The 27,865-nt window shown below is 37.8% G+C and overlaps 1 protein-coding gene across 2 annotated transcripts; it reads left to right on the forward strand.

The window, feature by feature from the left end:
- The first annotated feature begins 85 nt into the window (after positions 1-85).
- Positions 86-27,865, forward strand: GOPC (golgi associated PDZ and coiled-coil motif containing). Of its 2 annotated transcripts, XM_084890587.1 has the most exons (9): positions 86-602; positions 9,206-9,370; positions 10,957-10,980; positions 13,989-14,164; positions 15,334-15,499; positions 17,812-17,907; positions 19,028-19,192; positions 22,023-22,203; positions 22,575-27,865. In XM_084890587.1, exons 1-9 carry the CDS (start codon positions 315-317, stop codon positions 22,703-22,705), a joined length of 1,392 nt encoding a protein of 463 aa, XP_084746713.1. In that variant the 5' UTR covers positions 86-314; the 3' UTR covers positions 22,706-27,865. The 2 variants fall into 2 exon arrangements, with proteins under 2 accessions (XP_084746713.1, XP_084746714.1); XM_084890588.1 differs by lacking the exon at positions 10,957-10,980.

A 27,865-nucleotide genomic window follows, 5' to 3' on the forward strand; every position in this document is an offset into this window, starting at 1 on the left:
GCCCACCGGCGGAGACTTTTCATTGGCCCAGGCCAAATCCTAGTCCCGCCCACGTCGCTGCGCCGGCGGCGTCTCCGCCTACGCATGCGCAGCCTGGGCTGGCGGGGACGTGGGACGGCGGGTGCTTCCGTGTGCCGCCGCCGCCGCCGCTGCCCCAGCCACCCGCGTCCGCCGCTCGGGGCTGCGTGGCCGGCGTTAGCCCCGCGAGGCGACGGGCGCGGAGCGCGCGCGCGGGGTCCCCGCAGCCCCGTAGTTCCTCCCGCGCGCGGGGGGCGGCCGGGTCCGCGGCAGCCCGGGAGGCCCTCGGCGGCGCCATGTCGGCGGGCGGACAGTGCCCGGCCGGAGCCGGCGGGGGGCCCGGGGGCGCCTCCTGCGCCGCGGGCGTCTCCCCCGGCGGGGTGTCCATGTTCCGGTGGTTGGAGGTGCTGGAGAAGGAGTTCGACAAGGCGTTCGTGGACGTGGACCTGCTCCTGGGCGAGATCGACCCGGACCAGGCGGACATCACGTACGAGGGGCGGCAGAAGATGACCAGCCTGAGCTCCTGCTTCGCGCAGCTCTGCCACAAAGTGCAGACCGTGTCCCAGATCAACCACAAGCTGGAGGTGAGCCTGGGCGCCGGAGGGGCCGGCATCCCCCCCGGGCCCCGGGTCCCGTGGGAGGCCTCCGGGAAGCGACCGGAAGCCTGCCCGCTGGGTGCCGGGCCTCCAGGGCCAGGGGGCGTGTGTGTGTGTATGTGTGTGCGAGAGTGTGAGTGTGTGTGTGTGTGTGTGTGTGTGTGTGAGTGAGTGTGTGTGAGTGTGAGTGTATGTGAGTGTGTGTGTGCGCGTGTGCGCGTGTGTGTGTATGTGTGTGCGAGAGTGTGAGTGTGTGAGTGTGTGAGTGTGTGTGTGTGTGTGCGTGTGTGTGTGCGTGTGTGTGTGCGTGTGTGTGTGTGAGAGTGTGTGAGAGTGTGTGAGTGTGCGTGTGCGTGTGCGTGTGCAAGAAGGAAAGGAGCGAGGTGAGGTTGGACTAGAAAGAGGGGTGTAGACCCACATGTGGGTCTCCGGGGTGCCATCATCCCCTTCCCTACTCAGTGAGGAGGGTCTCATTCCACCTGTCTGCTGTTCACACTGCAATTCACCGGAAGACTGAAGCCTAAGGATGGTCTGTCATTTAGAACACCCCCGCCCACCCTTTAACGTTTGAGTGTTTACACCCACCTTCATATGGATAAACTCTGTGTGTATACCACCAGACACACACAGCCCTGGTTGTTGTTGTTATTATTTTTTAACAATTTCAGGTCCCTTGTCTGTTTTTGCACACAACAGACATACTATCTCCTGCATGCATGAACTATTTAGGGGAATTTGAGCAAAGCTCTTAGGAAAATTTAGTGGGATAAGCACGATAGTATCAATGTCCTTCTCTGTTTACAGTCCTAAGTCTCTCAGGCATATTGATTCACCCAGTTCTCACAACAGCCCTGTGGGACAGGTTTAGTATGTTATTCCCATTTTACAGGGATTAAGTGAGTGGCTGGGTGGATAGCTGGGAGGGAGAGTGTGACATTCAAGGGAGGGTTGTTTTCATTTTGCTTTGAAATGAAAAAAAAACAAAAACAAACGTGAACATATTTATAAGCCAATGAGAGCCATATAGTTCAGAGGAAAGGTGGATAGTCTAGACTCAGAAAAAGAGGTATATTGGTATTAATAAGGTCCCTGAATGAAGATGAGATCCTAAATACATGTAGATTGAATGGTCTTGTCTTGTAAGGTCAGCTGTTACAAGTAGAGAGAAAGTAGAGATGATAAAAGCAGAAGGTGGGAGGTTGAGGAGGGGAGATTCTTTTTAGTCTCTGTAAAATAGGAGCCCAGGACAACTCCTAAAAGTGGGTGAAAGCGAGAGCTTGAGAGGGAAAAGATTGGAAATGGTTAAGATTTCACAGAGCGGGAGGGGCAGTTGGTCAGAGAAATGGCAGGACTGCCAGGCGATGTTGAGGACCATTTGGCTTTGGCATCTCATTGTACAACCAGTCTGCCTTGTTGTGTGACTATCCCCAGCAATACTTCGCTTGTTTAGTAACAGGCACAGTAATGGGAGGAATAATGGAGTTCATCCAGGGCTGTAGCAATAGAGTTCATCCAGTTTGCTACATGGGCAAGGTTGCTATTGAAATGAAAATGCAATGGGGGTGAAGAAAGGGAGATAATCTTCCATTAAAGAATTAGGAGCAGGGCTTGATAACTAATGTAGATGCACAGGATGAGGAAGAGGAAGGTTAGGGATGACACCACACTTCCGTTTGGGAAACGTATTGGTTGATGCCTGTAGTGGGTTCAGTATTGTCTCCCCAAATTTATGTCCACCTAGAACCTCAGAATGTGTCCTCATTTGGAAATAGGGTCTTTGCAGGTGTCATTAATATATTATAAATGTGAAGATAAGATCATAGCAGATTAGCCTGGGCCCTGAATTCAAAGCAAGTGTCCTGGTAAGAGACAGGCACAGGGAAAAGGCTTTGTGAAGATGGAATCAGAGCTTGGAGTGATCGGTCTACCAGCCAAGAAATGCCAGTGTTTGCTGGCAACCACCAGAAGCTAGGAGACAGGCCCGCGACAGTTTCTCCTTCAGGGTCTCCAGAAGAGACCAACTCTGCCAGCACCTTGATTTTGGGCTTCTGGCAACCTGAGCTGTGACAGAATAAGTTTTTGTTCATTTAAGCCACCAAGTTGGTGGTGATTTGTTACGACAGCTCTAGGAGACTTACGCAATTCACTGAAGCAGTGGTATGTAATACCATTTACCAGGAGCAGGTCTGGCAGAAAAGAGGAGTGAATTTAGGAGATTGTGCAGGTCCCTATCTTTCCTAACATTCCCTATCCTTTCTTGTATATTCCTAACAGTCCCTATCTTTTCTTGTATATTTGTTACAGTCTCCTAATTGCTCCTTACTCCCTTCAAACCATCTGTTATCAAAATCATTCTAAAATGTTTCATGTTAAAAAAGACAACTCTGATTCTGTCACTCTTCTTTTTTACCTCCCTATTCCTTCTTGGCTAAAACTCAACTCTGTAGCATGGTGATCAATGCTCAGTCTGTCTGCCCTTATTTTTTGTCACTTCTTAGCTTCTTTTGCCTCAAACTGGTCTATTGGCAGTTCTGTAAATAGGCCTTGCTCTTCTGTGGCATTTCTTCTTTGGCACAGGCTCTTGTGTATAATGCTTTCTCTGTCCCCTTTGTCCACAGTGTCAAACACCCACTCATCTTTCAAGATACCACTTACATCACCATCTCTGAAGGCTTTTCTCACCCATCTCTCTGCCTATAGGAAGAGGCTGTCCTAACCCCTTGAACTCACTTTGACTGTTAGATTTGTTACCTTATGCACACTGGAATAGTGGTTACCACATCTCTCTAGTTCTAGAGAAGGTGAACTCTTTGTGAAGATGGCTTTAAGAGGGTAACATATCTGGTTTCTGAGAGCTGTTTGTGTTTTTCTCTATAGTGCTCCCAGACCATATTGAGTAGTGAGTAATTCCTTTGAATATGGTTATTAGGTTAACTTACATATAGATTACAGAATTGATGTTTTGCCCCCTTTAAAATTAAAAAATTGAAACGCACATTAGACACCCCCCTTTCTGACCTATCTATATCCCTGTCTCACCTGCTAGGGGTTTTCATATCTCAGACCTTTCCTCTTCCCACTCCATGTATTAGCTGATTCCCATTCAACACAGGTAAATTTTTTCTCCTTTGTGGCTGACCCCCTTCACTTATTTTTTAATTGGCACACCACACATGCCTCTGTAATCGTGCTTATGACATGCTACATCATAATTGGAGATATATTTTTAATTCTTTCTACTAGACAGTGAAAGTCTTAGGGTAGAATCCCTGTCTTAGATCTTTTTGTCTCTAGATCCTGGCACACTATGTATACTCAATAAGTATTTATTTGAATGAATTATTTGAAACACTTCTAGTGTTCTGCCATGAGTCCTCAAAGATTACCAATAATCTTTGGTAAGAGCTGGGATAATGTCTGTCTTGTTGATTCTGTTATCTATATGATTCTGTTAACAGTGCCTACTACATTATTGAATCTGCAGGTTCATTTATTCCCTTGGAATGTAACTTAAAAGGATATGCCTTGTAACTTAATATTTCATTGTATTCCATTTTCACAAAAATTTGAAACTGACCAAAAATAAATTTAAACATCATGTAAGAATATTGAGTATAGATTTATTGTACATGTGACATTTCTAAAATGTTGGGTAGGTAGATTCTTCTCACCCCACCTTCAGTTTGATTGATCAGAGAGCAACTGAGTTATTTAACATCAAAATGGAAACTGGAAACATCTTGTTTGGAACTTCATTTTGAGGTTAATATCAAAGTACTTTAAAAAATACATCACAGATTTATCTATGTGTCCATCTCAGATCCCCAATCTCAGTTCATTCATGTTGTCACTCATTACACACAGCTGCATTTTAAAAAACATAACATTTTTTTAATTGTACTTTGAATAAAATTCAAACTCCTTATTATGGCTGATACTCTGTATGATCTGATTTGGATAAATATCCAATGACACATCTTACTATTCATCCCTCTTATTCTATACTAGAGGCCTGGTGCATGAAATTCATGCACTCAGTGGGGTGGTGGGGCCCTCAGCCCAGCCTGTGCCCTCTCAGGGGAAGTCCGCCTGACAGCTTAGGCCCACTTCCCACGTCCCGAGGGCAGCCAGACGTCCTTAGAGCTTCTGTGGAGGAGGGAGAGGCTCCCTCCACTGCGCTGCGCTCGCCAGCCATGAGCCCGGCTTCTGGCTGAGTAGCATTCCCTCTGTAGGAGCGCTGGTCATTTGGTCTATTTGCATATTAGCCTTTTATTATATAGGATGGTCTGGTGACATGGGCCTTGTTTCAGAAGCTCTTAGGCAAAGTTCTCAAACTTTTTGGTCTCAGAACCCCTTTACCTACTAATGTAGGGTATAGCTATAGGTATTTATTATATTAGAAATTAAAACTGAGAAAACATTAAATATTTACTATATCAGTAAAACAGCAACAATAAGCCATTAAATGTTAATATAAATATCATTTTTTAATGAAAAAAATAAGTATATAGCAAAAAAATTAGAGCAGTGTTGTTTTAAATTTTTTAAATTTTTAAAAGATATCTGGCTTAATAGAACACAGCTAGATTCTCACATCTGCTTCTATATTCAAACAGTTGTGGTATGCAACTTTCAGTATAGTATAGGAAGAAAACCTGACCTCAAGTTTAGAAGTATGTATCAATAGTTGGATAGGAAAGGAATATTTTCATAGCCTTTTCGGATAATTGTGGATTTTCTTCTTTGATAGTAAAAGGTAGTTTCTTAAGGTTAGTTACAGTGTAGAGTCTGAAACTCTATCCATGAACTTTCCATAGACTGTTGCAGTAAAATACTATGACATTGGTTTATGTAATCTTTGAACGTATATTTCACTAAGGCATTATTTTAGCATCCTGCATTGGTCATTTTGAAAATATTGGTTCACTGAGTTATGCAGATCTTCCAAATGTTGGCATATCTCATTATGCAATATTAAAAAAATCACATTTGTTAATATTTTTCTCATCAGAAAAATCTTTAAATGTTCATAATGGATTCAGGTTTTCACTTTTCACAATTCTATTTTTTACTTAAAAGCATAAATTCTTTTCATTGGCAATAAATGCTGTCAGTTGTTTTTCTTGAAATAACAAATTTATTCTCAAGAATGTGTCTGTTAAGTATTTTAATCCTAACACATTGCAGACAGATCACAAGAATTCTCGCTTCATATTACATGGTGTTTACAAAGTATCATACTTTTAAAAAGCTGTTAGATTGTAAAAACATGTAATAAATAACTTCAAAATACAATGGGTATTTAATTTTAAAGCGTGCCTTTACCATTTATGTAAAACATTTTTATACTCGTTCAATAGAAACTTATCTGGCCACTAGGTAAAGCTAGCAATAAAACTACAATGTGTTAAGAACCATAATTTGTTCTTCTTTCAGATAAAAATAGTGTCCCACAAAAAGAAAGTTCAGCTTTGCAATTCAGGCAATTGTATAACTTCCTTGAGATAATGTAGTTTGATATTTAGCAGATAAACTTAGTGCATACTTCCCATTTCATCACTCTGAATATTAAAAAGATTTGTACTCAAGAGTCAAGATTTTAAAAAATCAATTTTTACTGCTTCATCAAAGATATTCTTAAGTGGGCTTTTTAAACTGCAGCTTCACAGTGCAGAGTTCAGTAACTATTGGTACAGTCTGGGGCACTGCATGGACGTGTAGTAAAGTGGCAGCATTTGGTTTGTACAAATGTCAACACAGTGGAAGGGGCAATATATTTTATTATTCGGAGAACAGTTTGACCTGTGGTTCTTCTGGAAAGATCCCACAGACCTATGAGAACTGCTGCCGTGATAATAACCAAAACACTTCCCAGATGGCTAGCCATACACTCCCACCCCACTAATTCTCTCCGTTTACTTTCTGTCATACAGTTTATTACAGTTTGTAATTGCATTTATTCCTGACTCCGTAATGTCTTTGGACAGGTTACCTAACCTCTCTGTGCTTCCGTTTCCTTCTCTGTACAAAAATGATGTCTCTCAGAGGATTATTGTGAGGACTAAGGGAATTAAAATCTGAATATGTTCAAAACAGTGCCTGGCACACATTATGCTGTTATTACCGCAGGAGCTGCCTCCTGTACCAGGCTCCTCTACACTTTGCAGGGCAGGATCCACATTTGTTTTGTCTACCAGCGTATCCCTAGAACCGGCCCAGTGCTTGGCATTTACTATTGTAGTATTGGATGCTTAATAAATTCTTGTTGAGTGAGTGTGGGATGGTGTGGGAGACTGAAAGTAAAAATATGTTTGCTTGTCTTGAACTGCAGAACAGTTTGGGGAGAAATAATGACAGATGGAAATAGTGATCATTATGCTTGGATAGAGAAATGGAAGCAAATAGGTGGAGTTGCAGTGTTATCCGTAAGAGTGCTAAAGAATTTTGTTTTAAGTTTATGTTTAGATCAGAATGAAAATTGTACAGTTCTTATATATTTTTCAAAGATCATATAGACAGAAGATTAAGGTCTAACAAAGTGAAATAACAGAAAACTGGATAAAAAATTATTTTTTTGGTGCCACAGAGTGGAATCAGTGGTTCAACAGTGTATTAGAAAGGAATTATCTTGGAAAAGTTGGATGTTTTGACAGATAAGAATGACAGATAATGTATGATGCATATACCTATCATATGGTAAGTAGGTACTTGTTTTGTGGTAGCTTTGAATATTGTTAGTAATACATATGTATTGTAGCTATTGAAACATTTTTTTTCTTATGGTTAATTGCTTAACACTTCTGCTACCTTGCCCTGAGAGTAAGAATTGGATTCAAAGTGCTGTTTTGCCACTGACAAATTGAGTAGTCCTAGAAATAAAAACAGCCTTTATGGGCTTTGGCTTTATTATCTCAATATTAATTGTCATAATTATAGCCTTTATATTCTCTAAGATTTCTTTGAATTCTAAAATTCTGTGACATACGGAGGGTAACCATTAAATAAAAATATGGAACTTTTAAATCTTGACATACTTACCAATGACTAACTTTTCTTAGCAGCTACGGTGCTTATATTATAGACAAGAGGCCCAGTACACGACATTTATGCACTGAGGGGTGTCCCTCAGCCGTCAGTCGGGCATCCCTTGAGGGCTCCTGGACTGTGAGAGGGCACAGGCTGAGGGACCTTCGAGGGCACGAATTTCGTGCACCGGGGCTCTAGTAGAGATATATTCCTCTTGTCTCTGTACTCAGAATTTATCTGAATTGCTTCTAGTCTCTCTCTGACTTTGCTAGTCTTCCCATTTTTAGATTAATTGCTTCTATTTTGCCCTTGTTGTCTTTTTCTTTCAAAGTCCTTCTAAACTCTGTCCTTACTAACCTTCTTAAAGCCTTCCTTTACTTTGAATGCCTTGGGACCAGACGAATTCTAAATATATCTGTAGCTTGCCACATTTTTCTTATTTGGTGTGCATGCATATTTATCACCTCCATTGATAAGAAAGGTTCTCAAGGGCATAAATAATTATAATTTTTAAAGTATGTTCACAAATTTTTTTCTCATTGTGCTGACATAATCTGGGCCCCTAGATGCTTTGTAAAATCATGTTGAATAGAAAACTAAGGCCTTGCCTTGATTTTAATCGATTGATTAGTAGGGAAGACCAAACACACATAAAGAACATATTCTATGCACTATTGCAAAGCAATATGTTGTGAAAAATGAAAAACTTCAGATTAAATTGATAAATGATTCTGATGAGGTGTTCTGTGTTGTAATAGTTGACTATAGCTTACAGTTAATTCTGATCTTAAGACCCACTGTAGCCTCAGTAACTCACACTTCAGCATCTAAAGTATTAGATAGTGGTTGGGCTGATTTGGGCTAGTGTTCTTTAGGGTGAGGACAAAGCACCACTTACTGGACTCTCCTCTAAGACACCTTTAGTATTCATCACTAAAGCACATATTGGCTCTGCAGGATGGTGAACCATCCCATACCCTATATTTTCATAAACCTTGTAGATAAAGGGGAAACAGTGAAAGCCTTAAAGTAAACAAAGTAAAATGAAGTAGCATTCTGTGTTATTAGAAGACTAGTGGCCCTGCACACAAATCCGTGCACCAGTAGCTCTCTGCGGGGCCTGGCCGCTCCATGCCTGCAGCCCAGAGGCCCATCCACGCCCCGGCCTGGCCAGAGTCCCATCTACAGCTGGGCGCAGAACGCTTGCCTCGTCACCATGGCGAAGAAACAAGCATTCCGCCAGGCCACTCACCCGCCACCTTACCTCCCCTTGCCAGGACTGGGCACCGCCATCTTTGTGACAGAGTGATGGTTATTTTGCATATTGCCCTTTTATTAGATAGGCTAATATTTGTGATACAGTTCTCTTGTCACTCAAATATCTTGCACTATTGACTTTATGTCAGTGAACCTGGGTGTTCTATGTAGCTCAATCAGATACTGGTCTTCTAGTCTTCATCTATTCATTTCAAAGACAGTCTTTCTATTTCATTTTTAAATAATAATTAGAGTCAAAAGTAAAGAAAATGAAGCATACTTAATGTTTGTTGTTATTGTTTTATAAGGCACAGTTGGTGGATCTGAAATCTGAACTGACAGAGACCCAAGCAGAGAAAGTCGTACTGGAGAAAGAAGTACATGATCAGCTTTTACAATTGCACTCTGTTCAGCTCCAGCTTCATGCTAAAACTGGTCAAAGTGTGGACTCTGGTACCATTAAAGCAAAACTGGTAAGTAGTTTATACGGTAACTTATACTTAGATGCATTTTAGAGGATGAAGGGAATAATTTTTAGTGAGGCTTGTTAATTATAAAAGGTAATATGTGTGCATTGTGGGAATTTTAGAAAATACAGGAAATGTAAAGATCAGTGCAACCATTCAAAAATCTCATCCCCAGAAAAGACCAGTGATAATATCAACCATTGGGTACTTAGAATAGGATTTTTCCTATCTAAAAATATCTATAAATATATTTAAAAGATATTTGGGATTATAGCATATAAACAGTTTTTTTGCTCTACTGTGTCAGCATAAAGTTCAGAAATCCCAAGTAACATTGGGATTATTCTTGAATAGTATAAATTATTTATTCTTGAATACTACATATTATTTTCTCTCAATTAAAGAAGCTCTGAGACAGACAGTGTAGACCTGATATGGCAGCTCCACAGATATTAGGGATCTGGCTTCCTTTTGTTACTATGCTCTGTCATTTTAAGCTCATGTTTCTACCCTCAGGATTTGTTTAGGTCTGCATTCCAGAGTCTAGGGAAGGGCAAAAGGATGATTCCCAGATGCATTAACCTTCTTTCAAGAATTTCTCATGAACTCCTCAACAGTTTTTGCCAGTCAATTTGGCCATCTCATTGGCTATCCTCAGCTGCTTTTCAGTCTCTTAATGGGTCACATGGCCATCCCCATTTAAATTAGAGTTCTGTTAATAATGACAAGGGGGAAAATGGATTGGGTGCCAACCAACGGTACATGTTTTGTTTTGCTCAAATATATTGTAGACATTTTCCCTGCCGCTTGAAAATTTTTTATTTTGCATAATGTTTCATTGTATGAATTTTCCATCATTAGTTATTGCCCTCTTAATCAGTATAGGCTGTTTAGGTAAATATTTCTTAAGTCTAATTTCAGTTTAATTCGTGTCTTGAGTATATATTATGTGCCAGACACTTTGTTAACTGCAGGCCACATAGTTAATGATGACAGTAAAATACATTTTTAAGTTTTACTTGTTTTTAGTTAATTCTATTCAGTTGGTTAATTAGTTTTTAATACTAATATGTTAATACTAGTATTTTACTATTTAATACTAGTATTACATTTTAATACTAACATATTAGTATTAGTATTAGTTAGTATTAGAATTTAATTTAATGAGTATTTATATTCTTCCAAAGTAATTTTAAATTCTGAAATTTTATGAATGTAAGTTAGTAGTGTTTTATTTAACTGACACAATTCAGATAACAACTTCTTTGGAATAGATAATATTAACATTGAGAAAACAATGTGCATTTTCACTAGGAAGGAATTTACATAAAGTTTTAACATTAGATTGAATATAGGCTGCTATAGTGGAACGACACTGAACCAGGTGTGACTAATGTTGATAAAACAAAAAATTTTAATCTAATACTGTACAGTCACTATTTGATTGCTTGTGAATTTGCACATATATTCTAACGAATTTTACCCAAATATTATTCAACATATGGAAGTTTTCCTTGTAGTGATAATACCACTAGATAAATTTATTTGATTGATGTTTTTCTAATTATAAAACTTTTTTCTTATATCTTAAGTCTGTCCCCTCTGTGGAGGAGCTGGTAAGTATGTTGTTTCTGTTTTGCTTTAAAATGTCACGCTTAAGTGTTCCTAGTGTTTTCTTTGCACACTGTATTTGAAAATGATGTTGATGGTAATTTTTAAATGCGCTAGTACCTGAAAAGTTCAGTGGATGGCCCATTGCTCTTTTCTCACTAATGTTGTTAAAGATTTTTCTTGTGTTTGTAATTTGTAGCCATTATTTGCAGAGCTCATCAGTTTTTAACAGCTTCTCAGCCTGGTAACTTGCTCACACCTTTACTCCAAAAGAGCAATTGGTTTTCCCACTTGAGTATTTTGAAAATATTAAACAGGCCCAGCTTCCCTCTTTGCTATTTGAATTTATTCCCAGAGAAAGAATGTGCATGTTGGTTTCTTATTCATCCACTGCATGTGTTGTAGCAGTCTTCGGAATAATTGTGTGGCTTTACTGAATTTTAAAACCCTTTACCAGAAATCATTTTAGAAAATAACAGTATATACATTCTTAATATTTTTCACACTACCCCAACCTAATCAAGTTCCAGTTTGTTGTATGGCTTCCCTTTTTTTTTTTTTTTTTTGAAAAATACTGTTTGGCTATCTAAATACAAAATGAACTTCTTGATTATTATCTAACTAGAGGCTTGATGCACACTAGTTGTGCAAGGAGCTCAGCCCTCATACCTGTAGCGGCTGCCCTCAGCCCTCGCATAATAACAAACTTGTGCTTTTTTTGTTTTGTTTTAAATCTAGAAGTGATCAAGTTTAGTTTTCTCAGTTCTTTTTTTCCTTTTATCTTTTAATTTCAGGCCTGAGAGTTTGTCAGATTCATTAGGGGTTTGAATCATTAAAGCATAGCAGTGGCTTATTATGTTACTTAGATTTCATAAATTTTGTGTAAATAGCTCATTAAAGTAATTGTAAGTAGATAATTCTCAATGTAAAGTTTATTTGGCCAGTAAACCAAAGAATTCTTGGTCTTTAGGAACTCTTTTTCTGAAACAAATGGCATTAACCTCAATAAATGTCATTAAAAAGTCTTGTTAATGTAAACTAAACCATGGTTTCGTTTAGAACTGATACCTCCTTTTTTGAGGAATAGATTCTGAAATAAATAGACATATTAATAATTCGAAAGTTGTTTGAAAAGGAGGATTATTATTTGTGCAAATTTTTTAAAACAATATCTAAAAATTATATTCTACTCATTATTTTTTAAACAAGTTGTAAAAGCCTGCAGATTAATTTCTTTCTGCTTATCCACATACATAACAAATATTTTTAATCACAGAAGTTGTCATTTATTTTAGCTTTGTATAATTTTTTTGTTAAGATTGTGGTACTCACTGCCTTATATTTGAATATATTATCTATTGATATTAACTATAGCAAATGCTGATCTACTGTAGTCAAAACAGTAGACCAAATTAGTACCTTTAATATATTCCATGAATTGCTAAAAATTGTTTAAATATTTCAGCTTAATATCCAGAATAAAAAGTAATAATTATAATAATCAATACCCAAACAGTAGAAACTATCATTTGCCTTTGCTCAAGATAAACAACTTTTCCTGGTGCTATAGTAAATCTTTTATGGCTCACAAAGGGGACCTGGCAGTATAGTGATGTGCCTTCCACATCTTATTAGCAGATATAACTATATTTTCACAGGCTTTTTAAGTTCCATAAATTAGTGAGGCAGAAAAAGCAGTTTTGTAAATCAGTAAAAGTTTTCAGTTCTACTCAGGATAGATGGAAGGTTGCAGTGTTTAGGGTTTTAAAAATAACACTTAAAATATCTATCAGGGTTGTTTTTGTTTGTGTGTGAATTTGAATTTGACTGCCTTCAGGCAGGATTTTGTACCTTCAGTTTTCTATTCTCCTAAGTTATCTTGTACCTGCCTGTGCTCTATGCTTGGATCCTGATGGTATTTACATTTGTACATACTGTACTTCCTACTTTTAAGGCAAATTGAACATTATTTCTCACATGTAAGCTTATGATAAAAATTCGGTGGTGAAGATCTTGAGGTTTTATCCTCTGGCTAACACCTATAAATTCACACATATGGACTATCTACTCGTGGAGCATAGGATGACATCTTTTTATGGGAGCTAAAAATGGATATGCATCCTTCCATTGGGATGTGGAAGTGAAGCCAGTGTTTTCCTCAGAAAACAGAAAACAGTTCTTCATTCACTTCAACATATGGACAAATGAATGAGCTAGGGCCCCAAAATTTATTATTAAAAGATATGCTTTATTTTTAATGTGTAAAGATCTTCATTCAGTTGTTACCAACATTTCTCCATGGCCATAAAATGTCTCCTTTTATTTAGAATATCTGTTTTAATTTTAGCATTGTAAGTTTTTTGTAGTCTTCTAAGATAGATAACTATAGAGCATATCTCTATGTAACTGGATGATTTTGACTAGCTTTATAAAATTACTGCATTAAAGTTAATTGAATTTTGGGCACAACCACCAGAATGACTATTTTATTTTACCCTAGTTTCTTGAGTAGTTTTTTGAAAATAGCAGTTTCAGTTATTCATTGAAGTCACTTCTATTACTATGTGATTTCATGAGCATAAAAAATATTACTCAGCCCTGCCTGGGTAGCTCAGTTGGTTAGAGTGTTCTCCCAATACTCCTGGCCATGGCACATACAAGAAGCAACCAGTGAATGCATACAGAAATAGAACATCAAATCAATTTCTCTCTCTCTCTCTTCCCTCTTCCCCCTCTTTCCCTCCTCCCTTCCTCCCTCTCCTTTCCTCTCTCTCTAAAAAAATAAAACAAAAAAGAAAAAAGAATACTGTGTCTCTTAGTACTCTCATTAGAAGTGATTGAGAACTGGATCCAAATCTCTGTGTTCTTATTTTATAGAAATAAAGTAGTAATTTTTATTACATGCTTTCATTGTCATTTAGACTGTGTGCTTTTGTGTATGTTAAGGAATATGCTCTACTGTAGATCTTCAAAGTATTATCATTACATTATGTTTGTTTTTTAATTACAATAGGAGAGAGAGCTTGAAGCAAACAAAAAAGAAAAAATGAAAGAAGCTCAACTTGAAGCTGAAGTAAAGCTGCTGAGAAAAGAGAATGAAGCCCTTCGCAGACATATAGCTGTTCTCCAGGCGGAAGTTTACGGCGCCAGACTGGCTGCCAAGTACTTGGACAAGGAACTGGCAGGAAGGTGTGTAAAAAGATGGGTACCCTTATCCTGAGGTGACAAATGGATGTTTAATGAGGTTGACTTTTACCTCTGTGGTAAATGAAACATTAGTCTTTACCCTAAGAGTTGTTTTATAGAGTGATTTTATAGTTGGTTATAGCTTACTATTGTTAACTTAATATTGTTAGCCTTATATATTGCAGATTTATTCAGTATTTTTGTTTTACACACACACACACACACACACACACACACACACAAGATAGTAATTTACTGTTAAATGTGAGTTAAATGTGAACAATTTTACAGCTGCACTTTTCAGCCCTTATTTGCCTTGACACAGACAGATAATGTTCACATGTGTAGCACACCTTCCATAAGGAATTATTTCTGTGATCATTGAAGCCTGATCTTTCTTACTCCTCAAAAATATCTATGATAATAAAAGTGTGATATGCTAATTAGACCACACTTCCTTCCAGACAAAGCCAGGGCTGCGAGGGAAGCCTGGGTCCCGGGTGGCAGAGGGAAGCTAGTGCTGGCAGCAAGGGGGAAGGAAGGTCTATCCTAGCATGAATTTTGTGCATCGGGCCTCTACTGATGAAATAACAGTGATATTATCACAATGAATTATTGACAAACTTTGGTGATTAATTTATTATTAGTACTAAATAATTTTCCACTCATTGTCTTAATGTCACATTAGAACTGATGTGGAGCAAATAAAAATAACAGTATTGAAGTGCACATTTTCTAATAACTTAGCATATTTAAAATAGTCATTTTGTTTAAAAGGAAATTGTTACAAGAAATGTTTCAGTATAGTTAGCCTCATCTGAAGACTAGTATTCAATAGTATCTGAGTTTGATGACCTATCTTGATAGTATGCAAGACATAAAATACATGTTAATTGACATTAGTATCATAAATTGTTTCTTAAATGTATTTGAATTAAACATATGACTAACGAATGTCTTTTATTTTTTTTAACTGGTTTTCCCTTAAAGACACAGTTCTTTTTTCAGAGTTTTCATATCCTTATAAATCAGAGACATTGGGAGGTTTCTGAGTATTATCTTTATTACTTAGATCTTTGCAAAAGCTTCTTACGTTCAGTAATTCTTCTGAATTCTCTCTATAGTATGCACAATGAAAAACTAACTGAATTAACTCTTTTTGCAATATGAAGGGTCCAACAAATACAGTTATTAGGACGGGATATGAAGGGACCTGCTCATGATAAGCTTTGGAACCAACTGGAAGCTGAAATACATTTGCATCGTCACAAAACTGTCATCAGAGCCTGTAGAGGACGCAATGATCTAAAACGACCAATGCAGGCACCACCGGGCCACGTAGGTTTGCTTTGCTACTGTTTCCCTCTCAGCCTCTTCCTTCTTTATTCAATCAGAAGCCCTTTTCATTTTTGTATTCTATTAGTATTTAAAACTTTAAAAAGTGAAAGTGGGATTAACCTTATTTAAAAGAGATACGTATTTAAAGTTTTAATAACCCATAGCTCTTGATAGATCTGAAGATAGTGAACTATTGCTATAGTACTTCGGCTCATATTCTCCAATTTTCCTGGATCATGATTAGCATGAATTTGTTTTAAATTCATTTTAAGCATAGCAGAGTGTCTGTAGTCATATTGATAAATATTTTGGGGTAGTTTTTTAAGAGAATTTTTGGTAACTTGATTCAAATGTAGGCTCTGAACTAATGTTTACACCTGTTCTTGAATTAAGATGGAATTTGACATCTGTGTTGAATTGTCTGCTTTCTTGGTCATCATATATGGGAGTATTTCTTTTTATCTGGATAAATCTTTATCAAATTTCATTACAACTGTCTAATAATACAAACCTTAATAAGAGCATATCAAATTTCTACTCAGTGACCCACATATCTTAGCATCAGATAAAGCATGGCTTCCATAATGCAAAGAGTATTATAAGAAGAATTGATATGTACCTGGAATTGGAGTGGAGATAGCAATAAACACTTATACCATTGTCTTCTCTGGGACATAGTTGTTCCCCATTAACTTCCAAGCAGCTGCCAGATGACAAATGATTTTATGCTAAATAAAGGAGTTGGAATTTGAACCTGATAATCATGGGATTTTTAAATAAAATAGTGGGTTTAAGAAGATTTGGCATTTTTTTGACAGTTACTTTGGTATAGTGAAGAAGATGTATTAGAAGAGGGTCTAATTTGGAGGTGAGGAGATACATTAGAAAGATACTATGCTAATCTGAGGAGACAGTGATGAGAGCAGGGCAAGTGCATTTGGGAGGAAGGACAGGTTTGACAGAACCAAGGGGACTTGGTTTTGGTTAAGTAGGTGAGTAAGAAGGAAGACACTATGTTTTTAATTTGGGCAACTGAGTGATTTGATGCCATTGATTTATAAACCAAATAGAGGAAAAGGACGGTTTGGGAGAAACGAGATCAATTTTAGACATGTAGTACAGGAAATGCCAGTGGACAGCCCAGTTATGACCCATTGGATGTATTATTGGAATTTCGGAGAGAGGTCTTGAGTTGAAAAATATTAGACAAATGATCTATTTATTTGAAACTATGAAATTGATTAAGTCACCCAGGGAAAGTATATTTAAGGAAAAAGAATCTTTTATGGAGGGAGGCAAGGGAATTGATCCCCAAAGGAAGGAGTCTGAGGTGGAGTTTGTCAGATTCAGGCCATCTAGGAAAGTGGTGCAATAGAAACCAAGGGAAAGAGAGGGTTTCAGGGAGGTTGTAGCGAACAGTATCAACTTTCTGAAGGTTCAAATTGAGTGGTGACTAAAAAGTGTTTGTTGGATATAGCCATATTGGTAATGAAGTACTGTAGAGAAGACAATTTAGTGGAGTAGGTGGGGGCAAAATCCTAATTGCAGAGGTTGGAGAATGAATATGGGAGGCAAGCAAGTAGATAATGGTGAGGATTAACTCTTTGAAAGTCAAGGAAAGATGGAGGAGGAGGAGAAGGATAATAACTAAAGGCCATAGTAAGTGATTGAATGGTTTTATTTTGTTTTGTGTTTGTACATGGTCAGTATTTTAAAGCTGGAAGAGGCTTGACATTTTAGGCTTGACATTTAGGCTGAATAGGGAAGTAGCTTAGTAGAGATGGAAAGAGAAAAGGTATCAGAGAAGAAATTATTCATGGAGCAAGGTCCTTTATTTAAAAGGTAGACTCCAGAACTCAAAGGAATGAGAAAATAATGAATGATCCAGTTGGTAATTTGTTTTTCATTTCTACAATCAGATAAAATAGATATAGATTTTTACCATATTTTCCAGTGAAGATAAACTGTTACCCATTTTTATTTCTTGAAGATATTTGTTCATCAATTAATTCCTGACATTAATTTTTTTAATAATGTCTTTCAGTTTAAAAAGAGATTTATCAGTATTTTAAAGAATTTGACCAAAGGATGAGAAAGTTATCTATACATTCTATTATATTAACAGGAAAACTATTTTCACTTTTCCATTTTATCTATAATTACTTTCTTAACACATACTATGTATCCATTTCAGGAAATTCACAAAGATTTCTTTATTTAATAAAAGCAAGTAATATGGCATGGATTTACTCTATTTGGTATATTATTTAATTAATACGAATTTTTCTTCTTCCTCCTCCCCCCCCAATAAGGATCAAGACTCTTTAAAGAAGAGCCAAGGTGTTGGTCCCATTAGAAAAGTTCTCCTCCTTAAGGAAGATTATGAAGGCCTTGGCATTTCAATTACAGTAAGAAGTAGTGCTTCCAGTCTTCTTTTCTACAGTTATCTAGTGTAATCATGCTCCTTAGGACATTGGAAATCACTGAAACAAAGTATTCTGGATATATTTTCTAAGTAATTGGATTTATTCCATGGGCACTCTTTTTGTGTGAACTTTTTTTTTGTATCTATGTAAATCTTGCTAGTAACTGTTACGTATAACTTTAATAAAGTTAAACATTTTTATTATGACTCGTCATAGTTCTGATCTTATTCTGTGATGCCTTTGGAAATGGATGTGACTATTCGGTGTTAAAAGGCTCCAGATTGTATTTTTTTCTCTGGAGTATATGTTACCTTCCTTTTGCTTAATTTCTTTGTTGTCAGATTTGACTGGCTCTTGGATCTAGTCTTCCTTTTTAAATTTGATGCCTTTATAAAGAGTTGTCTTGGGAAACATTCCTGAGAGCAATCTATTATCAAATACATATATTTGGAGTCATTTTGCTATTGCTTAGTACTTTGTTCCATGTGAATTAATAAGGTGGTTCTACCCAAATTTTCACTTGGCAACACTTAGGTACTGCATAAGTTCATTTTAGTTCTGGTATTGCTTAATGTAGGAATGTTTTTTTATAATGGAAAATTATAAAAATTTTATTATACAAGCTGGAAAGTAATATGTACCAAACACTGCATTCCATTAATTCTGTGTTGCATATTTTTTCACATTTAACATCTCTAAAATTGAGATCCATCTTATGAGCTTACAATTGTTCTTATGGTACATAAAAGAATGGTTTATGTTACCATAGTGATTTAGATCTGATAAAATTGAATAGTGCTATAGACTACTAAGACATAAGATATTCCTATTTGTGTTTAAAGTAGTTTAGTTTATTGTTGTTGCAGGGGAGGGGGCTCTGTAAGACGCTTTTTAGGAAAGCACATGTGTGTTATTGTTTTACTGAGAGGTAACCCTTTGAAACTCATATGATTTATCATTAAGCAGCAAACAAGATTTTACTCAGCATTTATAGAATCAGTATAAGTGCTTATGAATATATTGTAAGAAAATATTTTTAGAATAGTCTGTGCTTATACGAAGAGTAAACTAATTTATTGCCTTTATTTTGCTTTTTTGTTAGGGTGGGAAAGAACATGGTGTTCCAATTCTCATTTCTGAGATCCAGCCAGGGCAACCTGCTGATAGATGTGGAGGACTACACGTTGGAGATGCTATTTTGGCTGTTAATGGAGTTAACTTAAGGGATACAAAGCATAAAGAAGCTGTAACTATTCTTTCCCAGCAAGTAAGTTTCCTTTATGAAATTAAAATAGAATCTATCAGTTAGTTCTTTTTAAATCTATTGAGTATTTTCTACTTCCCTAGGAGGTTACTCAAGTAGTAAAGTGCCTCTGTATAGATAGCAGGTTTTTTGGGGGGGATAGGGGCTTTTATAGAAAACATTCAGCCAGATTTTCTGAAAAAGGAGATTTTATTTGTTCTTTCCACAATTGTATAACTCTGAGCAAGTTAAATCTTCTGTGCTGCAGTGCCCTCCTATGAGAACTGTAAGGATTCAATATATTAATCTACCTAATAAAAGAGTAACATGCTAATTGATAGTTCCTTTGTGACACCCACCAACCAGTCAGGAGTTAGTATGCAAATTAGCCCAACAGTGACGCGGGTTAATTTGCGTACACAGGTTCCACGCTACCCTTGCCACTCCGGGCCTCTAGGCAGTGTGGGAAGGCCGGAAAGTGGCTCTGGGCCAGAGTGAAAAGGCAGCTCCAGCCAGAGTAAAGGTGCTGCCAACAGCTAGGGGAAGGGAGGCTCATTCTTGCAGGAATCTTTGTGCATCGGGCCTCTAGTACAGTATAAAATGTTAGGACAGGATCTGACATTAGAGAGCAAAACATCATCAATGACTAAAATATTATATAAATATAAGGTATGATAGAAAAAAATTAGGTTAGAAGTGGGTTTATAGTCATAAAAGAACTAAAAGGATCCTTAGAACTTTAGTTCAACCTTCTTATTTAAAACGAGTAAACTAAGGTTCTTAGAGAAATAATGGTTTGTTCAAAGTTGCAGGCAAATAAATGACAGAGTTGGTATTCATATCCAGGTATTATATATCTAAAGTGAGGCATTGATAGGTTGGATTGTAAGTGTGGTATGCAGGTGTAGAATTGAATCTTAGAGTTGAAAGTGAATTTATAGCTCATTTGATTCAACTTCACATGATGCATAAATCTCTACAATGTTATTAATTAAATAATTACATTGAAGGATTTGTTGATAAAGCAGTTTGTTCTTTTGAGGTATGTTGATGATTTTTAGAAAACTTTTTCATATTAAGCCTCTGTGTGTCTGTGACAGCTATCCACAGACCTAATTCTGTCAACTGGAACTGTACTGAAGACCACTGTATTATTTGTCTGCCTCCCCAAAATATTTTTAAAGCATGTTCCCATAATGGAGATCTAAGAATGCAACCCTAGCCTCTTTAAGTTGGTATTTTCCCAACCCAGCTTGGCTGTCCTCCAGTAGCATGGCAGTGGGGTGAATGGCAGCTGTGGTAAAGGAGACACAAATAGACAGTCATAAAGCTTGAAGGAAACACTAAGCACATATTATAATTCTGAGGCATAGCCTTAAACTGCTGGGAACAGGAGAACCAAAGAGACTGACTTAGTGAGTAGCAGTAAAAAATGGCATGTTTCCTTTTGAGCAAAGGCAGGCCATAATTTTCAGACAGTTGCAAATACCAGACTTGTGTGTAATGATCGTAGTCTCTTATTAAATGACTAGAGGCTCAGTGCATGAGATTCGTGTACTTGGGAGTGGGAGGGGTTCCTCAGCCCAGCCTGTACTCTCTTGCAGTCTGGGAGCCCTCGGGGGAGCCCTTGGTGGGAGTGCACTGACCACCAGGGGGCAGCTCCTGTGTTCAGCGCCTGCCCCCTGGTAGTCAGTGTGCATCATAGTGACCAGTCGTTCTGCAGTTCAATTTGCATGTTACCCTTTTATTATATAGGATGATTATAACTTGGAATATTCTAACATAATGTATAATCTGTAATTTTTTACTTGCACCTAAAGTTGTTACTAAAGAATAATTGTATAGTTGTTACACATTTAGTGGAGTATGATAAAAAGAGCAGGACTTTGGAGTCAAATTTCTATTTTTATATTTTACTTGTTTATTATATTAGAAGCTATCTGCTTTCTCCAGGACTTTCAGGTTTTTCATTCATGGAAAAGAGGCTACAATAGTGATTTTCTGAGAACTTAAGGATATAATTTTGCATAATAAATATGGTCATTACTATTATTTCTGACAGAATACCTTGAATAACACTGTGTCTGGTACTCAGTGAAAGTTAAGATTCAGTCCTAGTCAGTAAGAAACATAATCATTATGTAGAGGTTTGCTAAATTAGATAAGGAAAAGTTTGTGTGGTGCCTTTAGGTGCACCTTTATTTAATATCTATTTAGATGGATTTGCTGAATTGCTGTGTAAAGTACAAAGTGGCAAAATGACTTAAACTGAACATTTGTTCCAGAATTCTATAAATTGAGTATTTGAGCATCCTTTTTTTTTTTTTTTTTTTTTTTTTTTTTATAAATATATAAGCAAAAATATTGTGATCAGTAGAAAGAACTACTGTAATATTAAAAAAAAATTTAGAGAAGATTCGTGAAGTTGGTTTGGAATGGCCTCTAAGCTCTCTCCCTCTTTTTTTTTTTTAATAGATTTTATTAATTTTTTTACAGAAAGAAAGGGAGAGGGAGAGAGAGAAACATTGATTAGAGAGGAACATTAATCAGCTGCTTCCTGCACACTCCCTACTGGGGATGTGCTCGCAACCAAGGTACATGCCCTTTACAGGATTTGAACCTGGGACCCTTGATTCCGCAGGCTAACACACTATCCACTGAGCCAAACCGGTTAGGGCTAAGCTCTCTTTTACTTCTTGAGATTTTAGACTGTCATTTGTTGCCTTGAAAAGAAGCTACATCTGAGGTCTGACTACTGTTCCTCATCTCTATCCACCACCCCAAATAATTTAGAAATCCTTTTTTAATTACAATTACAATGACTTGACTTCCTTATTTTCTTTCTCCATTTTAGAGAGGAGAGATTGAATTTGAAGTAGTTTATGTAGCTCCTGAAGTGGATTCTGATGATGAAAACGTAGAGTATGAAGATGAGAGTGGACATCGTTACCGTTTATACCTAGATGAGTTAGAAGGAGGTAGTAATCCTGGTGCCACTTGCAAAGACACAGGCGGGGAAGTCAAAGTGTTACAAGGTAAAAATCTCTAAAAGTTATTAATAAAAATTAAAAATATAAAAGCCTCAGATGTTCTCCAGTTACACTTTTAAAAAAAATGTTTTTATTGGTTTTAGAGAGAAAGAGAAACATCCATCAGCTGCCTCCTGCAAGACCCCTACTAGGGATCGAGTCCACAGTTCAGGCATGTGCTCTGACTGGGAATCGAACCAGCAATCTCTTGGTGCGTGGGACGACACTCAATCCACTGAGCCACCCAGCTGGGCCAATAATACTTTTAATTACAGTGGACATTCATTTCTTTGTTTTGGCTCAATAGAATCACAAGACCCCCCCTTTTTTTTAGACTAGAAAGTAACAGCATTTTTTCCTTTTTTTTTTTTTTTTAGGATTTAATAAGAAGGCAGTAACTGATGGGCATGAAAATGGAGACCTGGGACCTTCGAGGGAAACTCCAATAGAAGACAGTGCTTCTAAGTTAGATGATCTGCACAGTCTGTATCAGAGAAAGTCTTGTTAAACTGACTATCCCCAGTCAAGATTGTAAATCAGACTATTCTGAACTTGGGGCACTAGGGAAGATGGCGACAAAGACTACAAGCTCAAGGGAGGCTGTTTGTTGGCCAATGAAAGGCGGGTACTTCGGGGCTTCATGTGAACAATTCTAAACGCCTGGATCCCTGATTCTGTGGTATATCTTAATTGGCTATTGCATGTAAAGCAATTTCGGTTTTCTTAAAAAATTGTAAAGCACCAAAGCATGTATTTCCCAAAGGGATATTACTAGGCTCTTAAGTACCAAATGAAGCACTACTGTTTTATTTGGTTCCTCTCACTTAGTAGAGGAGATAGTGCTAACCAGTATTTTATTAAGAAATAGCCTTTAAATCCAAGAGAATAAATGGATTCTTGTTATATTTTCCAGAATGTCAAGTGTGGTGTTTCAAAAGACAAAGCTTGACTCAATGAATTGCAGAAATGTAGGCTGGACTTAATTGTTTTTTTAACTGAAAGAATGGCTTTGGTTTTTTTAAAATTTTATTTTGCATCCTGATATATAAATCAGTTCTTGATCATTTATTATGACGAGTTTGCCATTCAGCTCTATGCAATGCAGTACAAAATAGTTTTTCTTTAAGCAATCCTTATCAATCAGTGCTGCACTGAAATCGTTTCTGTAGTTACTGTATATTGTACTTTTCTGATCTTTCAAAAGATGCAGATGAGTGTAAATTCTTTGTTCCCAATTATGTTGATCTCTGTGCATGGTATTGGAGCATTACATTATTACTGTGTAGTCTAAAGTGCTTTTTTTTCTGGGATCTACAAAAGACAGTTTTGTACATTTTGAGTTTATAAAATGTGTCTTGCTGTGATAGTCCTGGCACTTACAAATACATTGTTCTGGCAGTCAAAGCTCAAATTTATTATTTCAACAAAATCTATTGCATTCTAACAGCATTTTCCCCTCAGAGTGACTCGTTTGCCAAGTCACCTAAAAAGCGGAGGCACTGGTAGGAAAGATAAGGTAAAGATGTTTTCATGCAGTAATTGTTCTGGTTGGCTTTCCACATCAGTGTATGTTTGACTAAAGGGCTTTTCAAATGCAAACTCCTGATGTGCAAGTTTTCTTATCCCAGGATTAAGCATGGAGTAGTGCTCTCTCATTTACTGTTCTTGCAGCCACTGTACCTTGGTGGGGAAAGTGAAAATATTACTTTTAAAGAGGTGATAGTTTTGATAGTATCACTGTTTAAAGGATATACATTTAAGGGACTATTAAGTGGGGGGGGGAAAGGGGAGCCTGCCAGGCCCTTAGAGTATTATCAGTTCTTAATTTCTAATATCCAGATGCCATGTGTTATAACACACACATTTTCTTGTCTTTCCTAGATGCACTATATATATTTGTTCATAAGTAAATCTATACAATGTATATACTTTATTTGGTGGTTTTGCTATTTATAAATTTTACGTTTTAACTATTGTTCAATTATGATTTGTTTTGGTGGTTTTATTCATCTGTATATCTCCATGTTAATTTGTAATAGAAATGCACTTCATGGTATATATTGTTACTGATACTATAATACCTTGTAGGATAAAGATGCCTCTAAGTACGAGCTAGTATTTAATTGCACAGCTGAATAAGCAAGCTACCTGTTATTGTTTGCTTCTGACACGCTAGGCTAGGCCTCCATAAAGAAAACAAATGCCTTTTTCTTATGCATCCCCCCAGCTGCAGACCCGTACCCCCATGCATGACTTGAGATCTGCACGCTGGCATTTAGCCAGTGTACTCACGTAGCCAAGAAAATGTACATTGTAGCAAGTCTGAAAATGTTTTGTGTATGACTCAAAACCATGTTATTTTTATTTAAAAAAAAAAAAAGACAGTCTAGAATGGGATGACTATGGCATTTTTTTCCCCTCAGAGAATATCTACAACTGAATTCTTAGGAACTATTAGCTAGAACTTTGTGATTTTCAAACACTATCTACTGATTTTATGAAGAATTTTTTTTTTTAGGGCCTTCAGTTGGCATATCTATAAAGATGCTTTGTAGTAAAAGGATTGTGAGAGATGGTTATGATATAACTCCTTTCAAGGGCGGATGAACAGAATGAAAAAATGTCCAGGTAGTTTAAAATTAAACTAGCACGGCTCAGTCCCCTTTTCATTCCTGCTGCGCCTTGGTTTGCACGCCTACGTGAGAGCACTGTCGCTCAGATGCTACGGTGAGCTTCCTGACATGTTCAGAAACCACCTGGTTAAAAGTTCATTTTGGATATAAGGTCTTTTAAGAATTACAGACTTTTTCCGAAGGACTGAATGAGAAGCAATTTTTTATTCTCACAAAACCGAAGTTTCTGGGGCAAACCCAAACGTCAGGAGAGAGCTGTGGCACAGTCAGTGGACAGGAACGGAACCACTGCACACTCAGAGTAGCTGAGGAAAATGTCCAATACAGTGTGACGGCTGTTACAGTTCGACCTCTAAATCCTCCTCTACAGTATCTGTTGTGAATATGTCAGAAAAACAACGGTTAGGTCATTGGACTTACTCATTTAAGAGATTTAGAGCTGAAGATTTGTGAGTCTTGGTGATTATACTGAACAGTTGTCAAAAGGTAGCACAGTTTGTCTTGGTGCTAGTTTTACTCCCCCCACAGTGAACTTATTTTGTTTTTCTGTTTGGAAACAAAATGTATTAATTCATGCCTAAGTTGCACATTATTTGACATCCTTCCTATAGTTGATATCCTATTCCGCCTATCCGGTCTTCCACTTAGGCTCAGCCTCCGATCTATAGGATTTATGACAAATGTATTATATCTAGTTAAGTTGAGTTCATTATTTTTTTATTGGCCTGTAAATAAAGATGGCATCTTCTACATTAAAAATGGTATCAATCTCAATTTTTTAATGAATTTTGTTTCACATTAAATACTTTGGTTTGCTATTTATTTCTAGTAGCTTCTATTATTTGTACCAACAAGTCATAAAGTTCATACAAGGCCTGAACCTAGTTACTGTGGTAGAACAATTTTTTGGGGTAGGAATTAACTCATCTTAGGAACTGTTTAATCTGAGCTAGTTATAAGCATATTGGTGTGGCTCACAGGTTGAGATTGACCTATGAAACAGGAGTGCACAGTTTGATTCCTGGTCAAGGCACATGCTTGGGTTGCATGCTTGATCCCCTCTGGAGGCATGCAGGAGGCAGCCGATCAATGATTCTCTCTCATCATGGATGTTTCTATCCTCTCTTCCTCTCTGAAATCAATAAAAGTATATTTTATTTAAAAAATATATATTTTATTGATTTTTTACAGATAGGAAGGGAGAGGGATAGAGAGTTAGAAACATTGATGAGAGAGAAACATCCATCAGCTGCCTTCTGCACACCCCCCACTGGGGATGTGCCCACAACCCAGGTACATGCCCTTGACTGGAATCGAACCTTGGACCCTTCAGTCCGTAGACCAACACTCTATCCACTGAGCCAAACAGGTTCCAGCAATAAAAGTATATTTTAAAACAAAACAAAAAACAAGTTTGGTTGGAAGGAACTGCTGGTGCAACTGTAGGACCGGCTTCTGTTGGAACTTAGCAGATGGCAAAAACTAGTCTCCTTGGGTTGACTTTGTATTAAAAAATTGATAGCCATTGTTATCTGTGAGGACGACACTGATAATTAGAAAATAACCCTACTAGATAGTAAGAGGGTATTCTATTTTATCATCTAAGCAGATATAATTTAGAAGTTCCCAAATTATTTGTAAATTTAGAAACTTCTGTAAACATGGCTCAGTTTTGTTTGGTTTTTCCCTTTTTTCAGGAGTATCACTTGTTACGAACATTTAAAAGTAATTATTTTTTGTCATGGACTAACCTTGATTTAGTCCTAATGAAATAATGGTAACTATGTATCCGTTTAAGCTCCTAATTAAACAAGTAATTTGGAAAAGTCTTTTTCCAGAACAATACCATGTTAGATTGTTGAGTTTATGAAATGTAAAAGATTATTTGTATTCTCATTGTTAATTAACATTCTATGTTATGTAGAATTACAATTTTTTTTTAACAAAAGGTATTACCAATGACTGTGTTGGTGCTAAGGGTTGGTTGGAGAATAAATCTTTCCCAGGTGTATTGTGAGAGCTGTGGTCACTGCTGTGGCAGCCATGAGGAAGCATCTGTCATCCCCAGGAGGGTGCCCCCTGCTGCACTCTGCAAGCTATTGCTGCTTCTCCAAGCTGCTGCCTGCCAACCACTGATCTTGAGAGGGAGCCTATGACTTCTTGACGTTGGATTGATTCCCTGACCACCTTGCCAGACTCCCTGACTTTTAAGTTGCTTCCCCCCCAGGCTTCCTGCCTCCTTTCATTCACCTGGGGTCAGGCCTGCGTGAGATCTGGTTGCCTCCCAGCCCCGACCAACCCCAGCTCCCTCCTGATTTTTCCTCATCCGCGTTGTCCTTTTTTAACCCTTGACACGGCTGAGCCCTTCTTGGTCTTGGAGTCTGCTTTTTAAAGGACCCAGACTAACGCAGTGGACCAGGAGTGAGAGCTGAGGAAACGGGCTCATAGATTAGGAACTGGCTGTCTCCCACCTGGAGGGGAAAGAGGCTGACATCCTGGTCTGTGTCTAGGACCCATGCATTGCTTGGCACAGGCCACCAGCTGCCGAATATTTCACAGATGGTGTGCAGAAAAGGGTGAACATAATAGGCCTGAGCCTGCTATCCTTATGAAGGCCTGTGTGCAAGGTCGCCTTCAGCCAATGTCCAGCAATGAGGATTTATGAGTATTTCCCCCATTTCTTAACTGACAAGAGTTATTTACTGTGTCTGAGATGTTTATACAAGTTATAGGGTTTATGTTGCACACTTGTTTTCTTTCTGGGAATCGGGTTTTGGTGATGTGCCAGCAGAGTGCACCTATGTGACTGAGCCCGGTAAAAACCCTGCCGCCCACGCCCAGGCTCGGGCCAGCCTCCCTGACTGACAGACGGACTTCGTACCTGTCCCAGATCCATGTGGGCTTGTCCTGTGCGACTACGGGGACAAGACTCGGCGCTTGCGCCTGGTTTCCTCTGGTTTGTTCATGTGCCTTTTCCCTGGGCTGATTCTGTTTGGTGTTCTTTCTCTAATAAATCATACTTGTGAGGACCCTTC

Source organism: Pipistrellus hanaki (assembly GCF_964339955.1).
Source record: "Pipistrellus hanaki genome assembly, chromosome: 7".
Classification (NCBI taxonomy): Eukaryota; Metazoa; Chordata; class Mammalia; order Chiroptera; family Vespertilionidae; genus Pipistrellus; species Pipistrellus hanaki.